General features: G+C 43.2%; 2 protein-coding genes across 7 annotated transcripts in view; one reads left to right on the top strand and one right to left on the bottom strand.

The window, feature by feature from the left end:
• Positions 1–22,133, bottom strand: part of LOC105432936 (uncharacterized) — a 34,057-nt gene that overhangs the window by 2,554 nt on the left and 9,370 nt on the right. Inside the window, exons 1-5 of one of the 6 annotated variants that reach the window (XM_011647952.3) lie at positions 10,597–10,955; positions 9,984–10,208; positions 3,292–3,381; positions 795–1,720; positions 64–326 (exon numbers count right to left, since the gene is read on the bottom strand). In XM_011647952.3, the coding sequence (XP_011646254.2) occupies positions 64–326; positions 795–1,720; positions 3,292–3,373 (1,271 nt within the window). In that variant the 5' untranslated portion in view covers positions 3,374–3,381; positions 9,984–10,208; positions 10,597–10,955. Of the gene's footprint in view, positions 1–63; positions 327–794; positions 1,721–3,291; positions 3,382–6,359; positions 9,010–9,983; positions 10,956–22,133 lie in introns of those variants that run through there. The other 5 variants (XM_011647954.3, XM_089082655.1, XM_089082656.1 and 2 more) reach the window with 5 other exon arrangements.
• Positions 16,282–22,133, top strand: part of LOC105432933 (uncharacterized) — a 61,854-nt gene continuing 56,002 nt past the window's right edge. The window contains exons 1-2 of the mRNA XM_089082651.1: positions 16,282–19,604; positions 19,881–19,919. The gene's annotated coding sequence lies outside the window, so the exon portion shown is untranslated. The remainder of the gene's footprint in view (positions 19,605–19,880; positions 19,920–22,133) is intronic.

Raw genomic sequence — 22,133 nt, 5'->3', positions numbered from 1 at the left:
AATATCTGTGGTATTAATAAAATTATTATATAAATTAATACGACATAAAAACGACTTGCATACCTGGTGGAAGGTTGCCTGGCAAGAGTCGACTTGGCAGTCGTTGTCGTCGATGTTTTTGTGGATAGCACCCAGTTGGGTCTCGAGATAAAATTCGGTCTATGATCAGCCTGACTGCTTATCGGTCGATAAGTGGTCGTTTTGATTGAAAAATACGGCTTGGAGAAATCCGTCGACGATGGTTTCGATTGTGCTGGTTTGGTTGCCCAGTGCGGTCGCTCGGTATGCACGAAATTCAAACCCGGATGCGGTTCTTTGCTCGTTTCCTGACGGAAAATCGATACTTCGTTAAACACATTGCTTATTTTGCGAAAAATAATGGCTCTTAGCTGTATGTAATATAAATACTTCTTTAAATGGATATTTTATATTAAAAAAAATACCTTAATTAAATTTTCATATATTTCTCTCTCAGAGTTTCTAATTTATTAAATAACGAATGATAAAGAAATAGATGGAAAACGATAATTAGCACGAAAATTGGATTTGAGTTATTTCTATCTCTATGTGATTTCATTATAATTATCTGAGAATCGTTTTACGTTTAAATCAATTTAAAATTAAGCATTTGACCTATCCAAGAGTGAATTCTCGGCGATGTGAGAAAAGTATTACACAAGTATTAAGAAATCCATCTCGCTGAATCACGAGTCATAATCACAAGGAGAGGGAGAGAGAACGGATTGACGGATCATCTGCGAGTTATAATAATAAATAAAAATTTTCTTCCTTACGCTTTCAATGACGGAATTGACGTTCGGCCGATTTATCGTCTCCTGCACGCTGAGATCGGCGTCTTCGGTCTTCCCGTCGTCCCCCGGTCTCGATTCAAAGGGCCTTTGATTGCCCGGTTTACCCGGTTTGCCCTGTTTATTCGGCTTGCTCGAACCAACGACCTCATCGTCGGCGTGCTCCTTCCCTGGCAAGCGTACTATTAACGTGTTGTGTGTCTCCACCTTGTCCTTGAAGCCCGGTTGGCTCTGAACGGACGACGGTTTCTCACTCGGCGTTCCCTCGTCCGGCCTGGTCTTGTGGTGATGGGATTGACCCGCGTGATGACCCGGTCTCTTCGTTTCTTGCGGCCTGCCTTCCGCCCATGGGTTCGTAGACGCGGAGGACACCGCGGGGGTCTGCAGCCCGTCGACGTCGTGCTCGGACGTTGGTTTGGCGTGCGGCCTCTTCTGCAAAGGCCTCCCGACCCCGTGCGAGTACGGTTTCATCGGCCTGGTCGAGCCTCCGCCGGGATAATCGTGAGAGCCCGAGGACTGATGGAGACTCGGCCTCGCGGTGCTCGACGCTGTCGAGGAGACGCCCGACAGGGAAGTCGACGTCAGTCTGATGGTCTCGTTCCCCGTTGGCTCCGCCAGAAGCAGATCCGGTCTTAGCACACTCGTCGTGTGCTCGTGATGCTGCTGCTGCTGCTGCTGATGATGATGATGATGATGATGATGATGGTGATGAGGAGGAGGAGGAGGACGATGAGACACACCTATCGTGTTCACCGTCGTGTTGTGAATGCAACAACTGCCAAACATGAAGGTGTCCACGCACACACCCACGTGCGTCCCCTCGGACTTGATGCACTCCCACACGAACATGCACGTGCCTTCCTTACCCTCCGAACCGGGCACTTTACAGGGTTTCGGAGTAATTTTGTAACCTGCGTGAAATGGAAAAGAGCTCGGCTAATCCAGGTGTTTTCTCTCGAGCGACGACGGAATTCTGGACCTCTCGTTGGAGCTTCGTCCCGGCTATTAAAGGAATTCCGTACCGACAAACGGGGAAACATCTCATTTACTTTCTTTACGTGCGCCCTCCGTTAAACGTAACTGACTTTAATCTCACGTCTTCATTACATACATTTCTCGCGTCAGAGTGCGAAGTCGGACAGCGCGTGTAATGTTAAGTGCGCGATGAAAGCGCGCCAACGTCGATCAATGCCGTCCCAACAAATTTAATAGCTTGTAATTTCGCGCGGGATTCGATGTTTCTATGCGCAGCACCCCCTACTCCCCTACACCCCTGAAAAATCGAGCGAGACGCGGCAACGAAATTACACGCATCAAGGCTGACGGGCAATGCCAGAGAATGACGTCGCGTGACACCGTGTCACAACAAGGTACAACACAGATAGGTCATATCGGTGCATGACAATTAAACTGTCTTACATGTTACACACGAGGCCTACCTCGCCGTCAAGTTCGGTGAAAGTGTACCACTTGTCGAAGCACACGTGTGAGAGATCGTGTAAAAAAAAAAAAAAAATGAAACTTAATTACTGGAAGGAGTACGTAGACCTGGGCCCGAGTCATTAACCGAGTCACGGTAAGACTCGGGTAACGTAAATTACGACCGCGGCGATGTAGGAGCTTCACGCAGTCGCTTTCTCCGTTAGAAACACGATCGTGTCGCAGCCTCGCATCGCGACTGCGTTACGTTATAAACAGGAAACAAGTCGGATCAAGAAGGGAAATTTTATTTTATGAATCGTCTTCGTGCCGCGAGCTTTAATTCAAGTGTCAGCCCGATTGTTCTTGCTCCCGATAATCAGACGCGAGCGCCGTTATGAAAATTAATGTTAACATCACATGTTGAGGAAAAGAATAATATACGTTAACATGTATTTCCAATTTGTTAATGATTATTCTTCGCGGGATTGCCGTGCAATGTGCCTGCCTCCCTCACGGACTCGGTCTCGCGTTTTCGCCGACGAGGCTCACAGCTGACTGCGCGGGCCGCAATTACCCGAGAGCGTGAAGAAAAAAAAAAAAAAAATAATAGGCAAGGAAGAATCTCCCTTCGGGAGATTCGTCGAAACAAAAAGAAAGTAGCGCCTTCTTTCGCTTTTCTTTTCTCACGCTCATGTACGACCGACTGCACCTTGACCGAGTTCTCCTTCCAATTAAGCGTTACACATTTAAGAACCCCTCGTGCGGGAGAAGGATGCCGCGCGCGAAGGGAGTACCAGATGCGGGAGAGAGACCTCGAGAAAAAGGGGGGAGGGGAAGAGAGGAAAAGAGGAGGAGAGGCGGCAGCTGCTGCATTCGGTCACTCTCGAAAGTGCATACGGAAGAGACGCCGCGCGTCGAGGGGGGGAAGGGGGTGGGAGAGGGGGAGAGGGAGACCGGTGGGTGTCCGCGGCCGAAAAGGATCGTACTACAAAGAGTGTCCGCCGCGGCGGATACCGAGACGCGGCGCGTTTAAATCACCAAAGGGGGAATTATTACTGACTGTGACCTCGATTCAGCGTGCTGAGAGACCTGGCGATGCCCGACCACCAGAGAATCGTGGCCACGTAACCGATCCACCGCATCCTGATCCCTGAAAACAAGAAACGTCACTCGTTAATTCGGTGGCCGACCTATCTCGGTCCCCGAAGCGCGGCTAGTTATCGTCACGTGTTCAATTTAGAGAGCAGGCCGCTTCTCTCTCCCCCGGATGCGAGGACGTGTAAATCTCGGGGAGTCACGCGAGCCGTGCGCACGGTGCTGTTAGCGGCCGCGCTCTACTACGTCGATTGTGGCAGACAGGCGGTATAAATTTTGTAATTCTATATATTAAAGAGCTTGTCAGCGGGGCATGCGAGCACCTATGGGGCTCACTCTTTCATCGCGCCCATTGTCTATTGTCTGCCGCGTGCTCCTTTCTAGTTCACTTTCCCGTTGCACGCTTTTCGTATTAACCCCTTCAGAGAGACGCGTCCGATCCAGCAACGTGCGCGCGAATCGGCGCGCGCTTTTTCTCAGTCAGTGAAACTACGGATAAGTAAATCGGATGTATAATTAACTGTCGTAATTTCTTACGTATCTTCTCCAAGTCGCTTTAGTTTGTATAACTTTATTACTTATAAGAGAAATTCTTGGAATATTAAATACGCGTTCTATCCGCAGCACAGACTTGCTTTCAATGACATCATTCTGTAGAGATAATGAGAAAGATAATAATGATGAGACGAAGTAAAATTTGCATATTCGCATAATATATCTGATCAAAGATTTTTAAAGTTTTACTTTCCATCTGTGATTTGTGTCTTATCTAATATACTATAATTAAAATATTCAAGAAAAGAATGAAGATCTATATTCAGTAAATTTTTATTTCATCTTAGATACGATTTTAATATAGATTTATTGTAAAGAGATAAATTTAAGTTATAGATCTGAGTTTTTAGATTTATTCCATTCTCATCTTACATTGTTCAATTTTGATAATGAAAAATTATTTTCCTACTTTTAACTCCGTTTTTATAATTACATAAACTTTCTCGTTGTTTTGTTTAGTTAAAAATTTATCGCTTCACATTACAATTGTTTAAATTTGGAAAATGTACAATATAACTACCGGCACGTATATCCTGTAAACGACTAAGGCGATCCGAGAATCGCACAAAGAATTTCTCATTTCTAGCCTATCGTATTTTGCTGGCAGCGATCCGATGATGGTATCTCGACCACGCGACAGGTGCATCGAACGCTGAGATGTATCGCCCGGGGAACAAAAAAGATATCCTGGACCGACTTGTCACCGAATTCTGGCCCAACATTCCAGGTCATCGATGCAGCATCGCTCGCTTTCGAGTGCTCGATCGAGGATACCATCATCTTGGAATTGTCTCGTCGTCATCACTGAAATTATCCTCCACCGATGCTACGTGTTCCGGATATTCCTCGCATTCCAACATACGTACAAAAGGCGTTCGAAAAGTCAAATTACATCTATTCCCTTTCGCATAATTATTCAAATATCTATCGTGATTTTGTCATATAATTTTGTCGTTTGAGCAGTTTTTTTTTTTTTTTTTTTTAGATATTTTTCAGACGATTGCTTCCGCTTGTATAAAACTCAAATCTTCCTCGGAACTGATAAATGTAGAAGTTATATTTTGAATATGACTGTATATGACGTATCGCAACTTGCGTAACTTTTGCAGATATACAAGATCCCATATAGACGGATGCGCGTCTCGAGTAACTTTCTCAATATCCAGAGAAAATAAATGCGCAAGTTGGATATATTCTGACAAATGGATATTCCTTTCCCTACGAAGAAAGAACTTACGTTCGTATCCTAAACTTCTGCATACATATAGGTGATTTATAAAAAAACAAAAAATTTTGTCCAACTTCTTTCCGATCAAAACAAATGGCCAAAAATTCCCGAATCAAATTATTTTATCAAATTATCAATCGAAAACTCAAATACGAGGCGGACGCTTAATTTAAAGCGTGAAATTTTTAATTTCTTTCCAAGCAGTCGTTTAAATAAGAGACCTAAGCGTGCATGTAGACTAAACATCCGGCTCTTTATGCAAACATTTTGTTGTTACAAAATCGGGTCTACTCCACATGCTCGAGACAATGCCCGCGCCGGAGGCCGCTCTGGGACAAGGTCAAGAAGCAGAATATAGAACTGTCGCTGGCTCTGGCCGCGACTTCTCTCACTACACCGGTAGCTGCGGTCGCTGCCACTTGAGGCAGAACATGTACCAAGGACGAGCAAGAAGAAGCGCCGGATGACCCAGTGATCGCGGATTTCAAATCGCGTTTATCGATCTTCCTCGCCATGACGGCTCCGGAGTCGTACGGGAGAGCTGCGCCGTCGATAGAGGATTTACGTTCCGCCATTGACGTTCGCCTGAACTCGCGTATTTAAGGCCTTTTCGAAGGACACGTGTCGACGACGAATTAATATTTATCATATAATAGATCAGATTTCTAAGATTCGCGAAGAATTTTTTGGACCTGGATAAATCCGCGCGATGGTAGAATTATTCCGCTTGTAAATACGTTTCTCGATCCGTTATCAATACGACACTTGTTGATGAAACAAATATTTAAGGTGCCTCCGAAAGACACGTGCGTGAATTAATATTTATCGCATAATAATCGGATTTCTAATTCGCGAGGAATTTTTACGTCTAGATAGATCCGCGCGATAATAAAATTATTCCGCCGCCGTTAATCAAACGGATATTTAAAGCGCCTCCGAAAGACACGTGCGATTCGTGAATTAATATTTATCGCATAATGATCGGATTTCTAATTCGCGAGAAATTTTTGTGCCCAGATCCACCTGATCATAATATATAGATAAAATTATTCCGCTCGTAAAAACATTTCTCAATCTGTCATCAATACGCCGTTAATGATAAACGAAAAAATGAATAAACAACGGACGATTTGCACAGCCGCGTCTTCGCGTTGTTTAGTTAAACTATTTAGAAATGTGAGACGCGGACCGCAACTCCAACTCCACTTAATCACTCGATTTTTATACAGGATCCCGAGTCGTATATTTACCAAGATCGGATTTAAAGGCGAAATCAGTCAAGTGTGTGGGTCCATTAGCATTCACGCTCGTGACGGGATTTCGTAATGTCCCAAGGATCTCTCCTCCATTGACTTCCCAGTTCCCAGGCACGTGCCATGTGACGCGTGAGATGTGTACACGACTATTTGAAAGAGACACCGTATACCCTATAAGCCGAACGTAACTCTTTATGATCCTTACGCGTTTTTTATACACGCAAACGTCACGATACATCGCGAAATGGGCGATCTTAATTGAAAACTTCTTGCACATCGCGCGTCTGATAACGCGTTACAGGAGACTCGCTCGCGATCGTCGTGTTTTCCGTTAGCGCAGATTGGATATATGGATAACGAAGAAATCACAGTGATTAGATCGTGACGCGATCGCATTACAGATACGACAAGCGCAATGATCGGTAAGTGCGGACTAATGTTCAATAAATAATAATATTAAATAACAATCAACCGATACGACGGGAGCAACTCGATAAATCGCGACGTAATGGCACGTAATATGCACGGCGAACGAGGTCGAGTGCGATAAAACAGCGAGAGGTAAGTCCCGGGGTAAAAGGCAAGAACGTGTTCATTGTTTAGGATTATTTCGCATCTGCGTGCTTCCATGAGAAAAACATTCCAGCGCGCATAGGCCGCGTTCCCAACGCACGTCACCTCCCAAAGAAATATTCCGTAACGATCATCATAGCGGTCATCATAGTTCGTCTTACTCGTCTTCTTTCATTTCTGCTTAATCGTTCTCATCCGACAGCAAATGGATCTCGAGATTTTCATGTTCGTAACAAGCGACCATGCGACCTATTCGCGTTCCATTCGACCGTATATCTCGCGTTAAAAATGCGTGTCTAAGGAAGACTCTGTAGCGTTGGAGGAAGACCGGAAAGAAAGCCGGTTTTGTAGGGCAATTGCGTTGGCAGTTTCCAATTAGTAATTAGTAATTTGTCTTGCATTAATCAAGAACGTTAATTTAATAAAAATTAAAAAAAATCTGATAAAAATTTTGTTCATTTTAAATATTGATATTCGAAGAAGCATAAGAAATGAGTAAATCAAAATTTTTTAAAATTTCCACTTCCTCAACTGTGTAAATTAAAATTTTGCGAAATTGATGATTGCAACGGATGGTTTTTACAAAATATATTTAATTTAAATTATGAATTAATTTTCCATAGCTTAGAAAATTGTATTTCTTATTACTACAAATTTATAAGGATCTTGTATAATTTTCTCTTAAAGAGCGATATCCATTCGCTCTTGATACCGTGGCAGCCTTCTGTGCCAGGAGTGCGATATACATCACACTCCTGGCACAGAGTTATTTTATTTCAATCGTCGCGGGTGAATGGTCATCAACGCGACGAAATAAAATCGTGGCAACGAGCAGCGCGCACTGATTCAGGAAAACATCTAGCCGGCTTCTCAACGGGCGCGTACGCCTTTCCACGTGCATCGGGTTCTTCCACACGGCGCTTTAATCCTCGTGTAATTTAATTTATGTCTTTCCTGGTACGTTTTCAAGCGGCGATGGCAAGTTTAATGAGCGGGCGTAACAGTTCTCGCAGGAAATGGACGATGATTAGGGGGAGTAGCAGAACGCACTGTTGCGCGCTTTGCCGGCGCACTGTTGCGCGCTTTGCCGGCGCTCCGTGCCGCAAGGATATTCGGTCCTTGTTCCGGTTGTTGCTATGGGAAAAGGTTTTACAAGCTTCGAGGACGGGACGAGCTTTTCGTTAGTGTGCAATTACCTACATCGATTACCCGCGCCTCGATTAGTCGCGCAGCCTTCGGCCACCTCTGCGCACGTCGCGTGGCAACGTAACGCGCGCCGATGTACCGATGTGTCGAGGAGCGCAAATGATGGTGCGCGAATTGGAGCAAATCGGAACGACGAGAAACGTACGTACGTATATACATACGTACATACGTGCATGCATACATACGTGCCGCGTCTCTTCGTGCCGCTTCGCGCGGCGAGGCAACAGGCTTGAGCGCGCGGCCGACAAACCGGCGCGGCGGCGAACGCACGTTCCGGCGATCATCAACCGAATGCCTAGCGCTAACGACGCGTGAGGTATGACGTACGAACGAGCGGCTATGACATTGCGGTACACGCATTAATGCGGCGTTTATTTCACGCCGAGGGGAGAGAGACGAGCCGTCGTCTCCGCGACCTGTCGTCGATGTGTGCGCCACGTGGAACGTGGGTGGGACGCGCGATCCGGACGGGATAAGCTTCCATAATCCAAGGCCTAAGCATCCCGTTGCACGGAGGAAGCCGAGCGAGAAACATGGAACGGGGAGCGCCGCCAGTTTGATAAAAGCGCACGAGGAGGAGACGAACGGTCGCGCCGCACCGCGCCACACCGCTCCACGCCGCGCCACTCTCTATCGCCGGTATATACCGGTCCAAGTCCTGACGATGCCGATTGGATTCGATCCGGCTGCGATTCGATCCGACTTTGCGCGAAAAAGCGGGATCTTCTGAGGGAGCCCGATACCGAGAGAGCCTCGGATCGCATTAACGTTATCGCGGAATTTACCGCGAGATTGGGCTGGGGAATTAATTTGGACCGAGCTCCGATCATTCTGGAAAGTATCCTCTTCCGTAGAAGGAGGGTCGAGGTATTTAAACTAAACCACCGTACAGTCACTCTTAAGCGATCGCTCATTAAGGTCTCTTTGATGACGACGACGACGACGACGACGACGACGACGACGATAAGGAGACTTTCGGTAAGCAAGTGTAATCTGTAAATAAGCTCTGTTTGCGCTAAAAGGAGAAACTCGCCGCCGTCGCGACGGTCGTAACTCAGGCGACGAACGACGGACGCGACGGAGGACGCTGAGCAAGTATTCCGGAAGTGTGACAACGGTAATGGATAACTGGAAATCGCGCGCCATCGACACTGCGTCGGGGACGACGTACCCAACACGCGGCGGTCTCGGAGATAGCCGAGGAGAATATCGCGGCTACCGTCCCGGCCGAAGTCACGTTTGACATCGTGACGGTATTCGAATAACCACTAGATAGATCATAGCAACTGTACATAGAGATCACAGCAGCCGTTTACGCTTTAACGCCTCTCGATCGAAGTCGGCTGCCCGTAACGCAACGGACATTCCGCGGCAGACTTTATATGAACGCAAAATAATACGGCGAGCTTCGAGCAGCTTTGCGGGAACTTGATTGAAAATCGGAATCAAAAATTGTCGGACGTTAATACGGTGAATAAATATTTGAAAAATTATCTGGTTTATATTCTCATCTTTCTTGGCGACTACGCATAACCTCGGAAATTTAATATGATGTCAATGAAGTACCTTGGTACCGTTGCAACAATCGTAACTATTTTTATAAAATAGCGACACGATTGTTTTGCGAAACGAATAGTATTAAAAAAATATATAATATAAAAATATACATATAATATTAAGCTGAAAGAAAGCTTGGTTTGTTTAGTGGAGAACAATTGTACGTATATATACGTACATATATACATGGTATATGTAATAAAATTAATTATAGCATAATGGAAAACTGTCTGTTAGGCAGCTAAATGTTGTCGAGCTAAATTTTCTAAATCTTGGCGATACCTGGATCGCTCTCGGACCGGACTGGTCCGTAATTTGGAAGTCCACGAGTCCTCGTAATCACTTCATCCGCGCTCACTTCGAATCAAGGTATCCTCGTGACTCATCTCGTGCCCTGCACAACGACAACCACGAGTTTCCGACGGCATGATCGCGCGGGGCAACCACCATCGTGATTCACTATGATTCACGACGTGGACCAGCGTGAAAGAATTCCTCGGCGTCGTGCTAGAACCAGAATCGATTTGCCGAAAGTCAGTTCTTCATCCTGGCAGAATGATCGGGCGCTCCTGAGAATTTTAATCGTCGAGGATGAAAATGTGCGAATTCTCTCAAGCGACGGTTCGACGACGTCTGCAGCGGGATTTGTCTGTTTCAGGACCGGACAGGTCGATTAAACGGAGTTCGAGGTGCGAGGTCATCAGCGTTGCCTCGCATCGATTCGACATTGACCGTGATTAAATTATGGGAACGAGTCAATTGGTTTATTGAAAAAAAAAAAAAAAAAAAAAAAAAAGAGAAATTCCGCGATGACACTGAACTTCTCTACAATATCCCGATGTGAACGGCCGTCGCTTCATCAGGAAATCACCGTTCACCGTTCAGTCTCGCTTACGTGCATTATTACGTGCATCACAACAGCCTTCCTCCAAATTACTTGGCTCACTCGTTAAATAAATATAGATAATTAAACAGTTCCATTTTCGACTCTTCGGGCAACGTCGGGTACGAGGGGTCTACCATTTAGAGATGCGAGTTTCGTCGGAGGAAATGAGAGGCGCGTGACAGCGAATCGACGAGCACAAGCGAACAACAGAGACAGGAAATTCGATCGCGCGCGCGCCCGATGCTAGAGTAGAATAGCGGGTCGAAACCGAACGGTTGAGGTTTACCCGTGACGGACGCCGGGCTGGTACTGAACGGCTTAACCGGTATACACAACCACTGACCGTCATCATCGGAGCCATCACCGGTCTCTCCCTCTCGTTCTTTCTCTCTACTCCTGTTTTTCTTTCCCTCCTCTCTCTGTCCGCCGTCTCTTCTTCCCGCCGTGCCGTCCGCCGCGTCTTCGTCCACCGCTAACTATTATCGCCGCCGTCACTCGACCTTCTTCCCGCGTGCACATCTCTCTTATCGTCTTACTCAAGGTTACCTGAGTGAAAATGCGGGGAAAATCGGCCGCGGAGACGCGCGCGAAAACGCGACGGATCGGGACCGCGTTTCGGATCGTTAAAGGACGACAAACGGGGGGATGTCCGATATCGCGAGATGTGCCCGGGACATACATCCGGGGGGGAAGGAGGAAGGGTGGTAAGGAGCTTCCACGTTACTTTCAGCTCCCGCTTCGCTACCGTTATCCCACCGCGTGAGGGGAAAGGAATTGTTTTCGCTATTACGATAGTTACAGCCCGATATACCATGTACCATAGTTAAGAACGGCATGTCGCGTGACTCGTTTGACTTTTCACGTGGCCATTTCCTTCACGGACGTTATAATATGTCGTTACACCGTCGCTGCGCCGTTTCTCTTTCCCTTTTCAGCATTCTAATAATAATCACGGAAGAAATTAGAAGATGGTAGAAAACGCCAGTAATATTATGTATTTATTTAATTATATATTATCTATACATTAATATATATATATATATATATATATATATATATATATATATATATATTTGTCTAAAATATGTCCTGAGAAATAGAACGATGTCGAAGAAATTGAGAAAGCAAACAAAGGGGACTATTACTGAAGATTAAATGACAAGTCGTCGTTAATTTATAATATACTTATTAAATAATTCAAGAGATTTGGTAAGATCGTGCCAATTTCTACTAATCTCTGGTAATGGATTAATCTCGGTTTAACTTGCTTTTCTTTCTACAATTCGACGAAATTAGAAAAAGAATAAATTTAAACCGAGAAAGGTTAATCTACATTGAAAATAGAGCAGAAATGGATGTTGGACTGTTTCGAAAGAGAGCGCCGTGGAATCGGATTAGGATGTAGGAAAACGCGAGAACGATTTCGGAAACGCGGACGTATGAGGCACCGTTTTCTCCGTCCCGTCCGGGGACCGTAGAAACCTAAGCTGTACGGCGTGGCGAGAAACGAGAATGCGGCACGAGACGCAACGCGGACGTTGTCGTGGATGCGACAACGTCCGCGTGGTGGAGAACGGAGCCTGGAGAAGAACGGGGAACGCGGATGACGAAGAAGAAATTGAGAAACCAAGTGAGGGCGATTACACGCGTGACCGTCAATGAAGATTGTACGATAATTCGTCGTTAATCCGTCTTTGAACGAACGTGCGCGGTCACGTACGCCGGTAGCGTTATCCAAGTTAAGTGAGGGGGGGAGAGAGAGAGAGAGAGAGAGAGAGAGAGAGAGAGGGAGAGAGAGAGAGCAATAAGACGTAGAATGGGATTCGAAAATTGCCCGGCAATTTTATCAATTGCAACATCGCGTCTATGCGCCTAAAGGATTATCTCGACGAGACTTGTAGTTTGATACCTCACTACTCGCGCAACTCGCGCCGAGGTGCTGCAATTATTATGAATATAACGCGAACAATTATCCTCGTAAATCATCATACAGCACGTAGAAACTGTAAGAAGAGATCGTCGAGTGAAATACGTGCGTGTTTGTATCGAAATTTAGCGAAACCGGAGTACGCGGGCGATCCGTATCGCGGGCGATCCGTAACATTACCGAAAACGAGACTCGGACGGCACCGGAGTTTGAACTTTCATCAAAAAGGAGAATCATGAAAACTTTCAGTAGCTGTTAATCTTCTGGCAACGTTCAGTACCCTCGATTACCGCGTCGATTACCGCGTCGTGGCGTAGATGGCATACCAACAGAAATTCCTTTAACTAGTGTCAGATAGGAACTATTACCTTATCGGAACAACAACAAAATATGTCACACCTAAAAAAATCAATATCGCTCGACGTTTGATTTCTCTGTAAAAGCAATGACATAAAATTCGGATTTAGCGGATTTAAACACTATTTTTAAAGCTTAGAATCTAAAACCTTAAATATAATCTCTTAATTGTTTTGGGCGATACGATTTCGCGCTCTTTCCGCGTCGTTTCATACAATCGTGATTCGTTACAATTAAATTTTACAAGTAAAGAATTGCATTTTAGTTAGGTCCTGTTGGTGGTCATCAACGGTGTCTCGCATGGCACAAACGGAAAGTTCAGGTCACCGATGGCCGCTGCGGCATGTGTGAACGTGTTAAACAAGTTTAATTCTCTCGTGCTCCTTTTTTGCAACGCGTTTCGTAACGCGCTTTCGTACAAACGCGACGCTTTCAACACACGAAGCTTTTCTTCCTCCCCCTCTCCCCCCTCTCTCCCTGCGCACCCCCCCTCATACTCCTAAACACGCAACGTGCGAGGACCTGTGATCTCGCAAAGTATCCTTTTTCTCTTTTATAATTGGAGAACACGCAACACGTACGAAATCGTACGAAGTTCACAGAAACTGGCCGGACAGGGAAGCGCTGGCTCGGGTCGGTTAATGAGCCAATCGTAATTGTTTGAATTTTCGATCGGCCGATACCCGTTTGTAGGCTGATCCGCTCGTGTAAGCACAGAGGCAACACCAGTCGAGCGTAAGTACAGATTAGCGGTAACTCTCTCGGACGCACGGCGCGCCGTGGCGCGGAGCAATAGCCGTGTCCCATTCAGATAAAGGCCAGTTTACACGCGGTTTCCTCACTCCTATCTGCATTAAGCGCAGACGAGCCGGAATAAGGTGGCAGAGGAGTGGAACAAGTGGCCGATACTCACATTTTCTTTCGGGACAGCAAGAAACATTTATACTCGCTAAGGCTAAATCGCCTCTTGGCAGGAGTAAATATCTTGACGCACGCGATCGATTCCGCATGCGGCAAAATATTTATACTTTGATCTTATCGATACGGAAGAAAATCCAGTGGATTAGTTCCGAAAAGGAATATCCAGAGAGAGAGAGAATCCCGGCTTTAGCGATAGCGAAAATTAAATTCATAAATAAAATTGAATCCGCCGAATATCGGAACTTTATTGAAATAGTTGCTCCGAATTCCTTTGCGAGACAGGGCGTGATAAATTCGGTCGCGCGACGTGAAATGTTGATTCTCGAGCTCTCGATCGATCGAACAATCCGCCATTTTAACCGAGAAAAATATATAAGCATAAGATATTGGTTAATGATGGCATTATTAACCGCGGAGTAATTTCCGTAGATCGATCGCGGCTCAATGGACCTAAATGACTATAGCGAACTGCCGCTATGCCCTAGAGAAACGTTTTAGTCTCGATGATAGTCATCAATGCCAAAGCATACGTCGCGATTGAGAGAATCGGCGAACGATTCGAGGAGGTGGGGTGCGAGCAGGACGGAGCGATCGGATGATTAATCCCTCTTCTATCGGCTCGACACGAACCCAACGCTCTCTAATGACACGGCCAATGTACTTTTAGTTCATTTCCCATCCTCCTGCTCCCGTGGACGGGTATACCGTACGGCTCGTGATTAGTGACTGAACCCTTTTCGAATGTATTCAATCATAGATATTACATATAACTACAGTAATCACGCGGAGACGATTGCTAAAGGAAACATCATATTCTCTTCGGGGCGCGGTGAACATTCTAATCTCGTGATATTAATACAGATCTGTGCGCTCTCACGGATAAACGTTGGAAAAATTGCGCGTTTCGTAAAAAAAACGTAATTTCAATGTACGACGGCTGATGAAACTAAGAATATTTCTTGGCGGCAATTATTGGTCGGGAACGGGTTAACTAAATGGAACAACCGGCACACCGGCCGTATATCGAAATCTCGCCGATTGTCCGTAATCCTCCCGGAAATTCTTGACATACATGCGGCCGTTTTTGCACGAGGACGAGACTAGCAGGGGAGAGACTCGCGCGGAGGGTAGGTAAGGTAAGGTAATCGATCGAAATTTCAATGAGCGGGCAAAGGCGGCCTCGTCAACGTAAACCTGTCATTAATGCCGAACGTGGCAGGGGGACCGGTCCATGCATCAATGTGTCCAAGTGTGATTACGGTCCTGGTAGCGAAAGCTGGGCGCTATCGTGAATGAAATCTTATTCTTATTATTATGTGGGCAGGGTGCGGAGCACTACGGCGCATTCGATATAGGCTCGTTACCCCGCTACTTATACAGAACGAATTTTTCAAGGGTGTGCCGTCTAAGCGATTCAGAGTGATATACATATAATGGGAACCGGTCGAAATCGTTTTTTCCATTAATCTCTCATCCCTGGCCCCGAGATCGATATTGGCATCGCGGTTACCGAATAACGAGACGTTAAACGTCGCTTCGCGAAAATATCATTTTCTTTTCAACGTGAGCCGAACGCGCCTGACATATCTGAAAGTGTGAGAGACGCGAGGAATAAAGCAGCCTCGGGTAAATAAAACGCGAATTTAGCTTAACCGTGAGCGTAATATTGCGCTTAATATTCATTTAATCGATTGACGGCCGCCATAAAGAAAGTAGGATGATTATGCGCGTAACGCGTTTAGATCGTACGAGAATTTATGTGGCCTGCGGGAGTAGGCGAGGATCGAGGATGACACACTATTTGTAATATAATAGAGGACTTAATTTTTTAACCTCGACCCATGTCTAAGCAGCTTGATCGCCAACTCAGCATGCTCTCAGCATTAAAACGTGTATAATCGCGAGTCATGAGATTATTAAATGTGAACTTCAAAATTGTGGAGTAAAATCGACTTAAAACTTTTTCATCCTATCTCGATCGAAAAATTGATAAATTATACTTGCAATTATAATTCTCCGATCTTTAATAAATAATCGTTTACAACTATTTAACACACAAAATTTATCAATGAGCTTGCATTTACAATTTTCTTATCTTGTTTTATCGAATTTTTGTTGGATTTCTGCATGTAAAAGTGACTGATCTTATTTGATATAAATTGATTGAGTTATTAACATAAATAATTAAATATATTTTTGCACCTATTTACGATTACTTTCTAATAGCTTGTAATATATTCATATGCAATGTTGCCAATCCAGTTGACATTTCGAGTGGAACGCATAAATCTTTAAACCCAACCCAACAGTTGGCACTTGGAGGGTAAAGGGTTAATATACTGTTAATACCGCGATGCGCGACGCGACGTGACATGGCGCCTTATCCACATCTCTATCGAATTACAGTTGGCGAGAAACTTTAATTATGGAATGGCTTGTCACTATTAATGCACACACACACACACACACACACACACACACACACACACACACACACACACACACACACACACACACACACACACACACACACACACACACACACACATATATATCTACTATTGCAATACACGTTAGACCGAGTGGAATGCAAAATATATTAAGGTCATTCCGTACGCATTATATTTTTCTTATAAATTATATCAAAATAATAATTTCAGCGAGAACATACGTGATAAGTGTATATGTATGAATGTCGATAAGCCCGAAGAATAAATATTAATCGAAATAGTTACGATGTGCATGTCTGTGTAATAATAAAAATTTTGTATCTTATATGTTATAATAAATAAACCGTGCATATAATATTGACATATTATGGATCTAATAGCTCGATAGGAAGTAGATTACACTGACAGGTGCAAAACGATTATGACACTGGCTTTAAGACTGACTTTAAACGCATATCGCGTAGCTGCATTACAGATCTGGCAACTGGAGTTACGTCACTTCATCGCCTCGCGCCCAACAAACGCGGGCGCGAGTCCTTCCGCGTTTCGATTTTAATGAATCGCGGCAGTTAATCGGAATAATTAATTAGACGCTTTCCGCGCTCAAAGTCGATGTTAGCTCGCAGTTAAATCCGCGCTGGTAAGCCCAGAGGCTGGGGCAGAGGCAGCTGGCTCTGGAAACTGTGCCTGCTATGCGCCAGGAATACGAGCGCGATAAGTCGTTTACCGTTACCGTTAATCGATGTCTCCGAGCATTACGTTTTACTCTTACTAATCCTCAACGAAAGTCCACGAAGAGCCGGCGGTATGCAAGGCGATATAAACGCTCGACCGTGTCGGCAATTACGGGTCCGCGTCCGTCTTTTACCGTCGAGTCAGTATTTCACGTTTCAAGAACCGCACCGGTCGCCCGGCGCGTTACGGGGAGATGCAGTTATTGCTCGCGGACTAACAAGGATCTATGTCACCATCCGGGAAGCCTTCGAGAAAAGAGACTTCGAGGTTTTGGGCGGCTATAAATTATGCCGGCGACCCCCCCAAAAGCGGCTATAACACGAGTCCGCACTTCGCGCACGGCCGTCTTTTACAGCGCGGCATAAAGGACGCGATTTAGGCTCATTTCGTACCGCGATCCTTGCGATACATTCATATTGTAATTTTTTTTTTTTTTTTTAGAGAGAGAATTTAATACGACTTAAAATGTTGTACCCTTCGAAAAACACGTTTTACTTGCCGTCGTGGCAAAATAAAGACGCACGATCGATATTATCCCTGGATTCCCTCGGAAGAAATGTTTATCTACGTTCGTTGAAGTGAAATACAAGATAATGCGATAAAATATTCGATAAAAAAGTATTCGATCGGACGGAAATTCTTCGAATATCAAGAAATGATTTTTGCGTTTCGATAGAAATAGAAAATTATTATTATATATAGTTAATATAGATTTCTATCTAGTAGGTGATTTTTTGCTGTATAAAAGTGCATGCATTTATGTAAATTTGTCATATAATGCACCGTAGATATATGCATATTTTTATCGAATTAAGATTCACGAAATAATTTTTATTAGTCTTTTAAAACAATCGCTTCGTGTATCGTAATCTTGCTTCTCGAAACCCAATCGGGACAGGTATTGGAAAGGCAGGATAATTATCTGTGGACCTTTGGCGATTAAAAGAACACGGTGGTTAAACTCGTGTGATTAACATCTCGTGACGTAACTGTATCGAAGCGACGACTGTTAATTAAAATAAATTAACTAATTTACATAGAAATCGACGCGATGAAAGAAAACACAAAAAATGAAAAAAATTATTGCTTTGTCCCAACTGTCTTTTAATGAATCCATTTCAAATCTTTCGTCAATTTTGAAACTAGATCTAATAACTATGATTTTTTTTAAACAAAAAAACGGGATAGAACGCATATTTCGAATAATTCGAATTAATTAATGAGGAATAGAAAGTTACAATATTTTGATAATTATGATATTTCGTGTATTCGCAGAAATTACATGTTCAAAATGTATCATGCAAACGATATAGAAATCTGACTGCATACATCCACAGAAAAGATTTCTGGATCTAATGCTATTACTCTTCAAACTAGCATAAAAAAAAGAATAGGGCCAATCATATTTATTATAAAGAACAGAATATTTTAGGAATATTTTTTTTCTTAATTGGAATATTCTTAAATCTAGAATAAAATGATCTTGGTGTTACAATAAATAGTAGCGATCTTACACCAAATACTGGCGCTAAAATCAGACATTATATCGGGCGATGATATCTATACGCAAGAATAAACAAACTTAAATTTGTATGTATTATTCTTAATAATTCAAGACAAAATGTCAATCATATTTAATTCGAGGCAGAAAAAAATTATTAATATAGAAATTATTAATTTAATCTTAAAATGGTTTTAGTTTTATATTACACGAGATAACGATAAGATTAAATGTATCAAGAATAGTTTTCGTCTCATTACTAGAAATCCTTTTTGAGAGGGTATTTTTAAATTCAATACGTGTTTCACTTGATTCGCGCGGTATTAGTATGAAATTATCGACATCCATCCTCGATCATCTCGGTCATTAACGGAACGTCGCCGGCACGGATCAACTTCGCGATGGCGAGGCATCTAATTCTAGTAAGTACGACTTCGTGAATTAATCCTATATTCTGATATCCGTCAATGCACATAGCGAAAGTTTTCTATTTACGTATCGACGATTCACTAAATCGCGTATCTCGAAAAAATCACCCGATCGAAACTCGTCGTGCGAGCGGAGCAAAGTCATTAAAATGACTATCATATTTTTCCAAACGATGTAATCCGCATTTATATTCATCTTTGAATACAATTCATAAATCTATATTCATTCGCACATGCATATAATAAGATATGAGATACAAAACAAAATAGTAAACACGGAGATAGCGTCGAATGCAGGAATGCTGTGACGTCACAGCGTCGGGCGAATGTCGCGTGAAGTTGGCCGCGCGCGATTTCGGAAATCCCTTGCGTCGTTCGAGATTCGCCTAACTTAACCTCGCCGCTAACTTAATGACGCGAGTGTCGAGTGACGCGGATCGCGGCTTTGTGCTCGAGAGTTCTCGTTATTGGCGTTAATTCCCCATCGCCCGGATGTAATAAAGTACGTGTCGCGTACGGTCAACGTCGGAAGTGTCGTGCAAAGTGCCGCGCGATCGTCGTACCGAGGTGATTAGTGCGATTGTAATTAGCCGTGTTTACACGAGTGCGCGAGTGTGTGCGGGTGCCATAAAGAAGAAGTAACGAAGGAACAAAAAAAGGAGGCGGAGGCCTGGAGGGCATCGGACATCGGCCACAAGGTTTATAAATTAAATATTACTATTTATTCACAAAATTACGGTTACGTCGTATTTACCTAAATCACATAATTTCGATCTATATGAGAATGCAGAGAAAAGACGTTTTATTCATGAAATTATTAAAATAGATATTCCTGGAAAAGTAATATGATTATTTTATCAATAATTTATTTGAAAAAAGCAAAGAAACAAATTAATTTTAACGCACAAAATAATTTTTTTTAAATATTAATTACTTTACACTGTTAATTTGGATTTTGTATTTCTATTTTACAGGTCGACATATACAACACTCCTCTGCTGTGCATCGTGTCGGTGAGTAACAAATCATTTTTTAATCTAGAAGAATTTATGAAAAAAACGTTATTTTATACAGCTCTATGGTTTTTTTTTTTTTTTAAAGAGGCTACGTTAATCTTGATAAATGATGCAGAAAATCAAAGACCTGTTTAACATCTACTATAAACCTGATTAATATCTCATTGGTTACAAGATACAGAATTTTTGTAGATTTTAGAAGTTTTAAGTTTTGTTCTATAGCCAGTCAACATGTTCAAAAAAATTTGTCATTCGAACGATGTATTAGTCTTAACAAATCTGGTAGTAAGTACAAGGTTATTTTTCACAAAAGTACAGTATGCTTCAATTAATTAACATGATAAAACGATGCGTTAATCGACGTTGACTTATTAATCAATCTTATAATACATCAATTTTCTCCTGATCTTTCGTGGCCCGTCCATTCATATTTATTGATGGGTAAACTTGAAAGGTTAATGACTCGGTGGATCGGTCTGGGATTCTCCTAGACGCTCAAGGACCGCTCTTTTGAGAGACACGCACATTTTGTGCGTCCAACTTTCGATTTCTTTCGTATCCTACAATAGTTTTGAAAGTAAAAGGAAAATCGCGGACGCAACCCTATCTAATGCGAGCGTGGCGCGTGACGTTTTACCGCTAATTTGGAGAAAGTACAGACATAATAGTCGTCATTATCGACGCTGAATGGACATTCTGCTGGCATATGTACGTACATGCACGATGCGCGTCTTGCGTTGACCGGATTCGAATTAACAATCCGCGCGATCAGATCGAAGTTCCTTTGTCAAAGTTGTGGTTGCGCTCGGATAATCCTCCATCATCGTTAACTCTCAAGAAAGTATAAACAAAATTATACAAAGATTAGCCAACAGCTCTAAAATCATTTCTTCATAAAGATTGATTAACATAAGATAGGAAGACTCTCTCTCTCTCTCTCTCTCTCTATATTCATTTTCAATTTTCAATTTTTATCTATGAAAATATATCATATTTAAAAAAACAAAATTACAAAATCACACAGTGAAACTTGTTAATCCTAATTAATATTGACAAAAACAGATTCTTGGAATTACAGATTCCACTTGCTAGAGTAAAATGTTAAAGATTATGAATGTTTAATACTCTTGTGTGGCATATGGCCATTTAAATAGGCGCAGAAATTTCTCGCATTCATTACGAAATTCGCATTTACATATTTATATGTAACCCGCGAGAGAGAGAGAGAGAGAGAGAGAGAGAGAGAGAGAGAGAGAGAGAGAGATTGCATCCGACGTCGGATGTGAAGCCAACGGAAAGGATACATGTATATCGATGATATACATGCTTGTTGACTCCCGTTTCTTAGACGTAACGTTAATATGGAACTTCCTTCCAGCCTTATACATGCTCGATGATTATGGAGGTAGTGAAAGTACCGGGCGGAGACGAGGACGCCGCGATGCGACGATTCGTTAGTGCGTTAATAACTCGCGAGCATCGTGTAATTGGAATGCATTAATAAACGTGGATTCCAGTGAAAACGCCGGAGCGTTGTGGGGAAGCGTGTGCAATTTTTCAATTTTTTTGTATTCTCCTCCTTATCGCTACGGCATACTTTCAATTGCGTGTCCGCTCGCGCGCGCGCGCGCGCGATGGAACTTCACCGCGGAGACTTTAAGTCTCGCATGCGAGATGTCTCGCATATTTGAAAATTTTGTCGAGTCGCCAGATGATTTTTTTTATCCGAGAGAAAGCCCGAGTACACTCGGTGAAACCTTTCGACCACGCGGTACGACACAACGTCGCAATTCATCCTTATTTTCACGTTTTGTATGTCATATCACTGTCCGTTTCGTATGGCAGCGCATTATTTAGTGGCACAGAATCCGCAAATCTCACCACATTGCAGTTTGCGTTCTGTTATCAAATATCCCTGACTCGAACATGATTTGAAATCACCAAATGAAAAAGTGAAAGTTTTCCAATTTGCCCCGGAAATTCGAGCGAAATTACTGTTTGACATTATAAGAATTTAAAATTTATTACAATCACATATTAATCTTTAACTGAAAGTACTCAGTTGTGTGTATACTTTTTTTTTTAAATGAAAAATAATATTTATACAAAAAAAAAATTAATAATACTATTAATTACATTATTTTTCTTACAGTGGGAAAGATAAAAAATGAGAATCGTCGAATAACCGCGCGGTCGTTAAATATAAAATAT

This window comes from Pogonomyrmex barbatus, unplaced genomic scaffold, assembly GCF_055798465.1.
Source record: "Pogonomyrmex barbatus isolate J1 unplaced genomic scaffold, ASM5579846v1 scaffold6, whole genome shotgun sequence".
Lineage (NCBI taxonomy): Eukaryota > Metazoa > Arthropoda > Insecta > Hymenoptera > Formicidae > Pogonomyrmex > Pogonomyrmex barbatus.
Note: the sequence above shows the minus strand (reverse complement) of the source record. Positions and strands in the feature narration are given on the sequence as shown.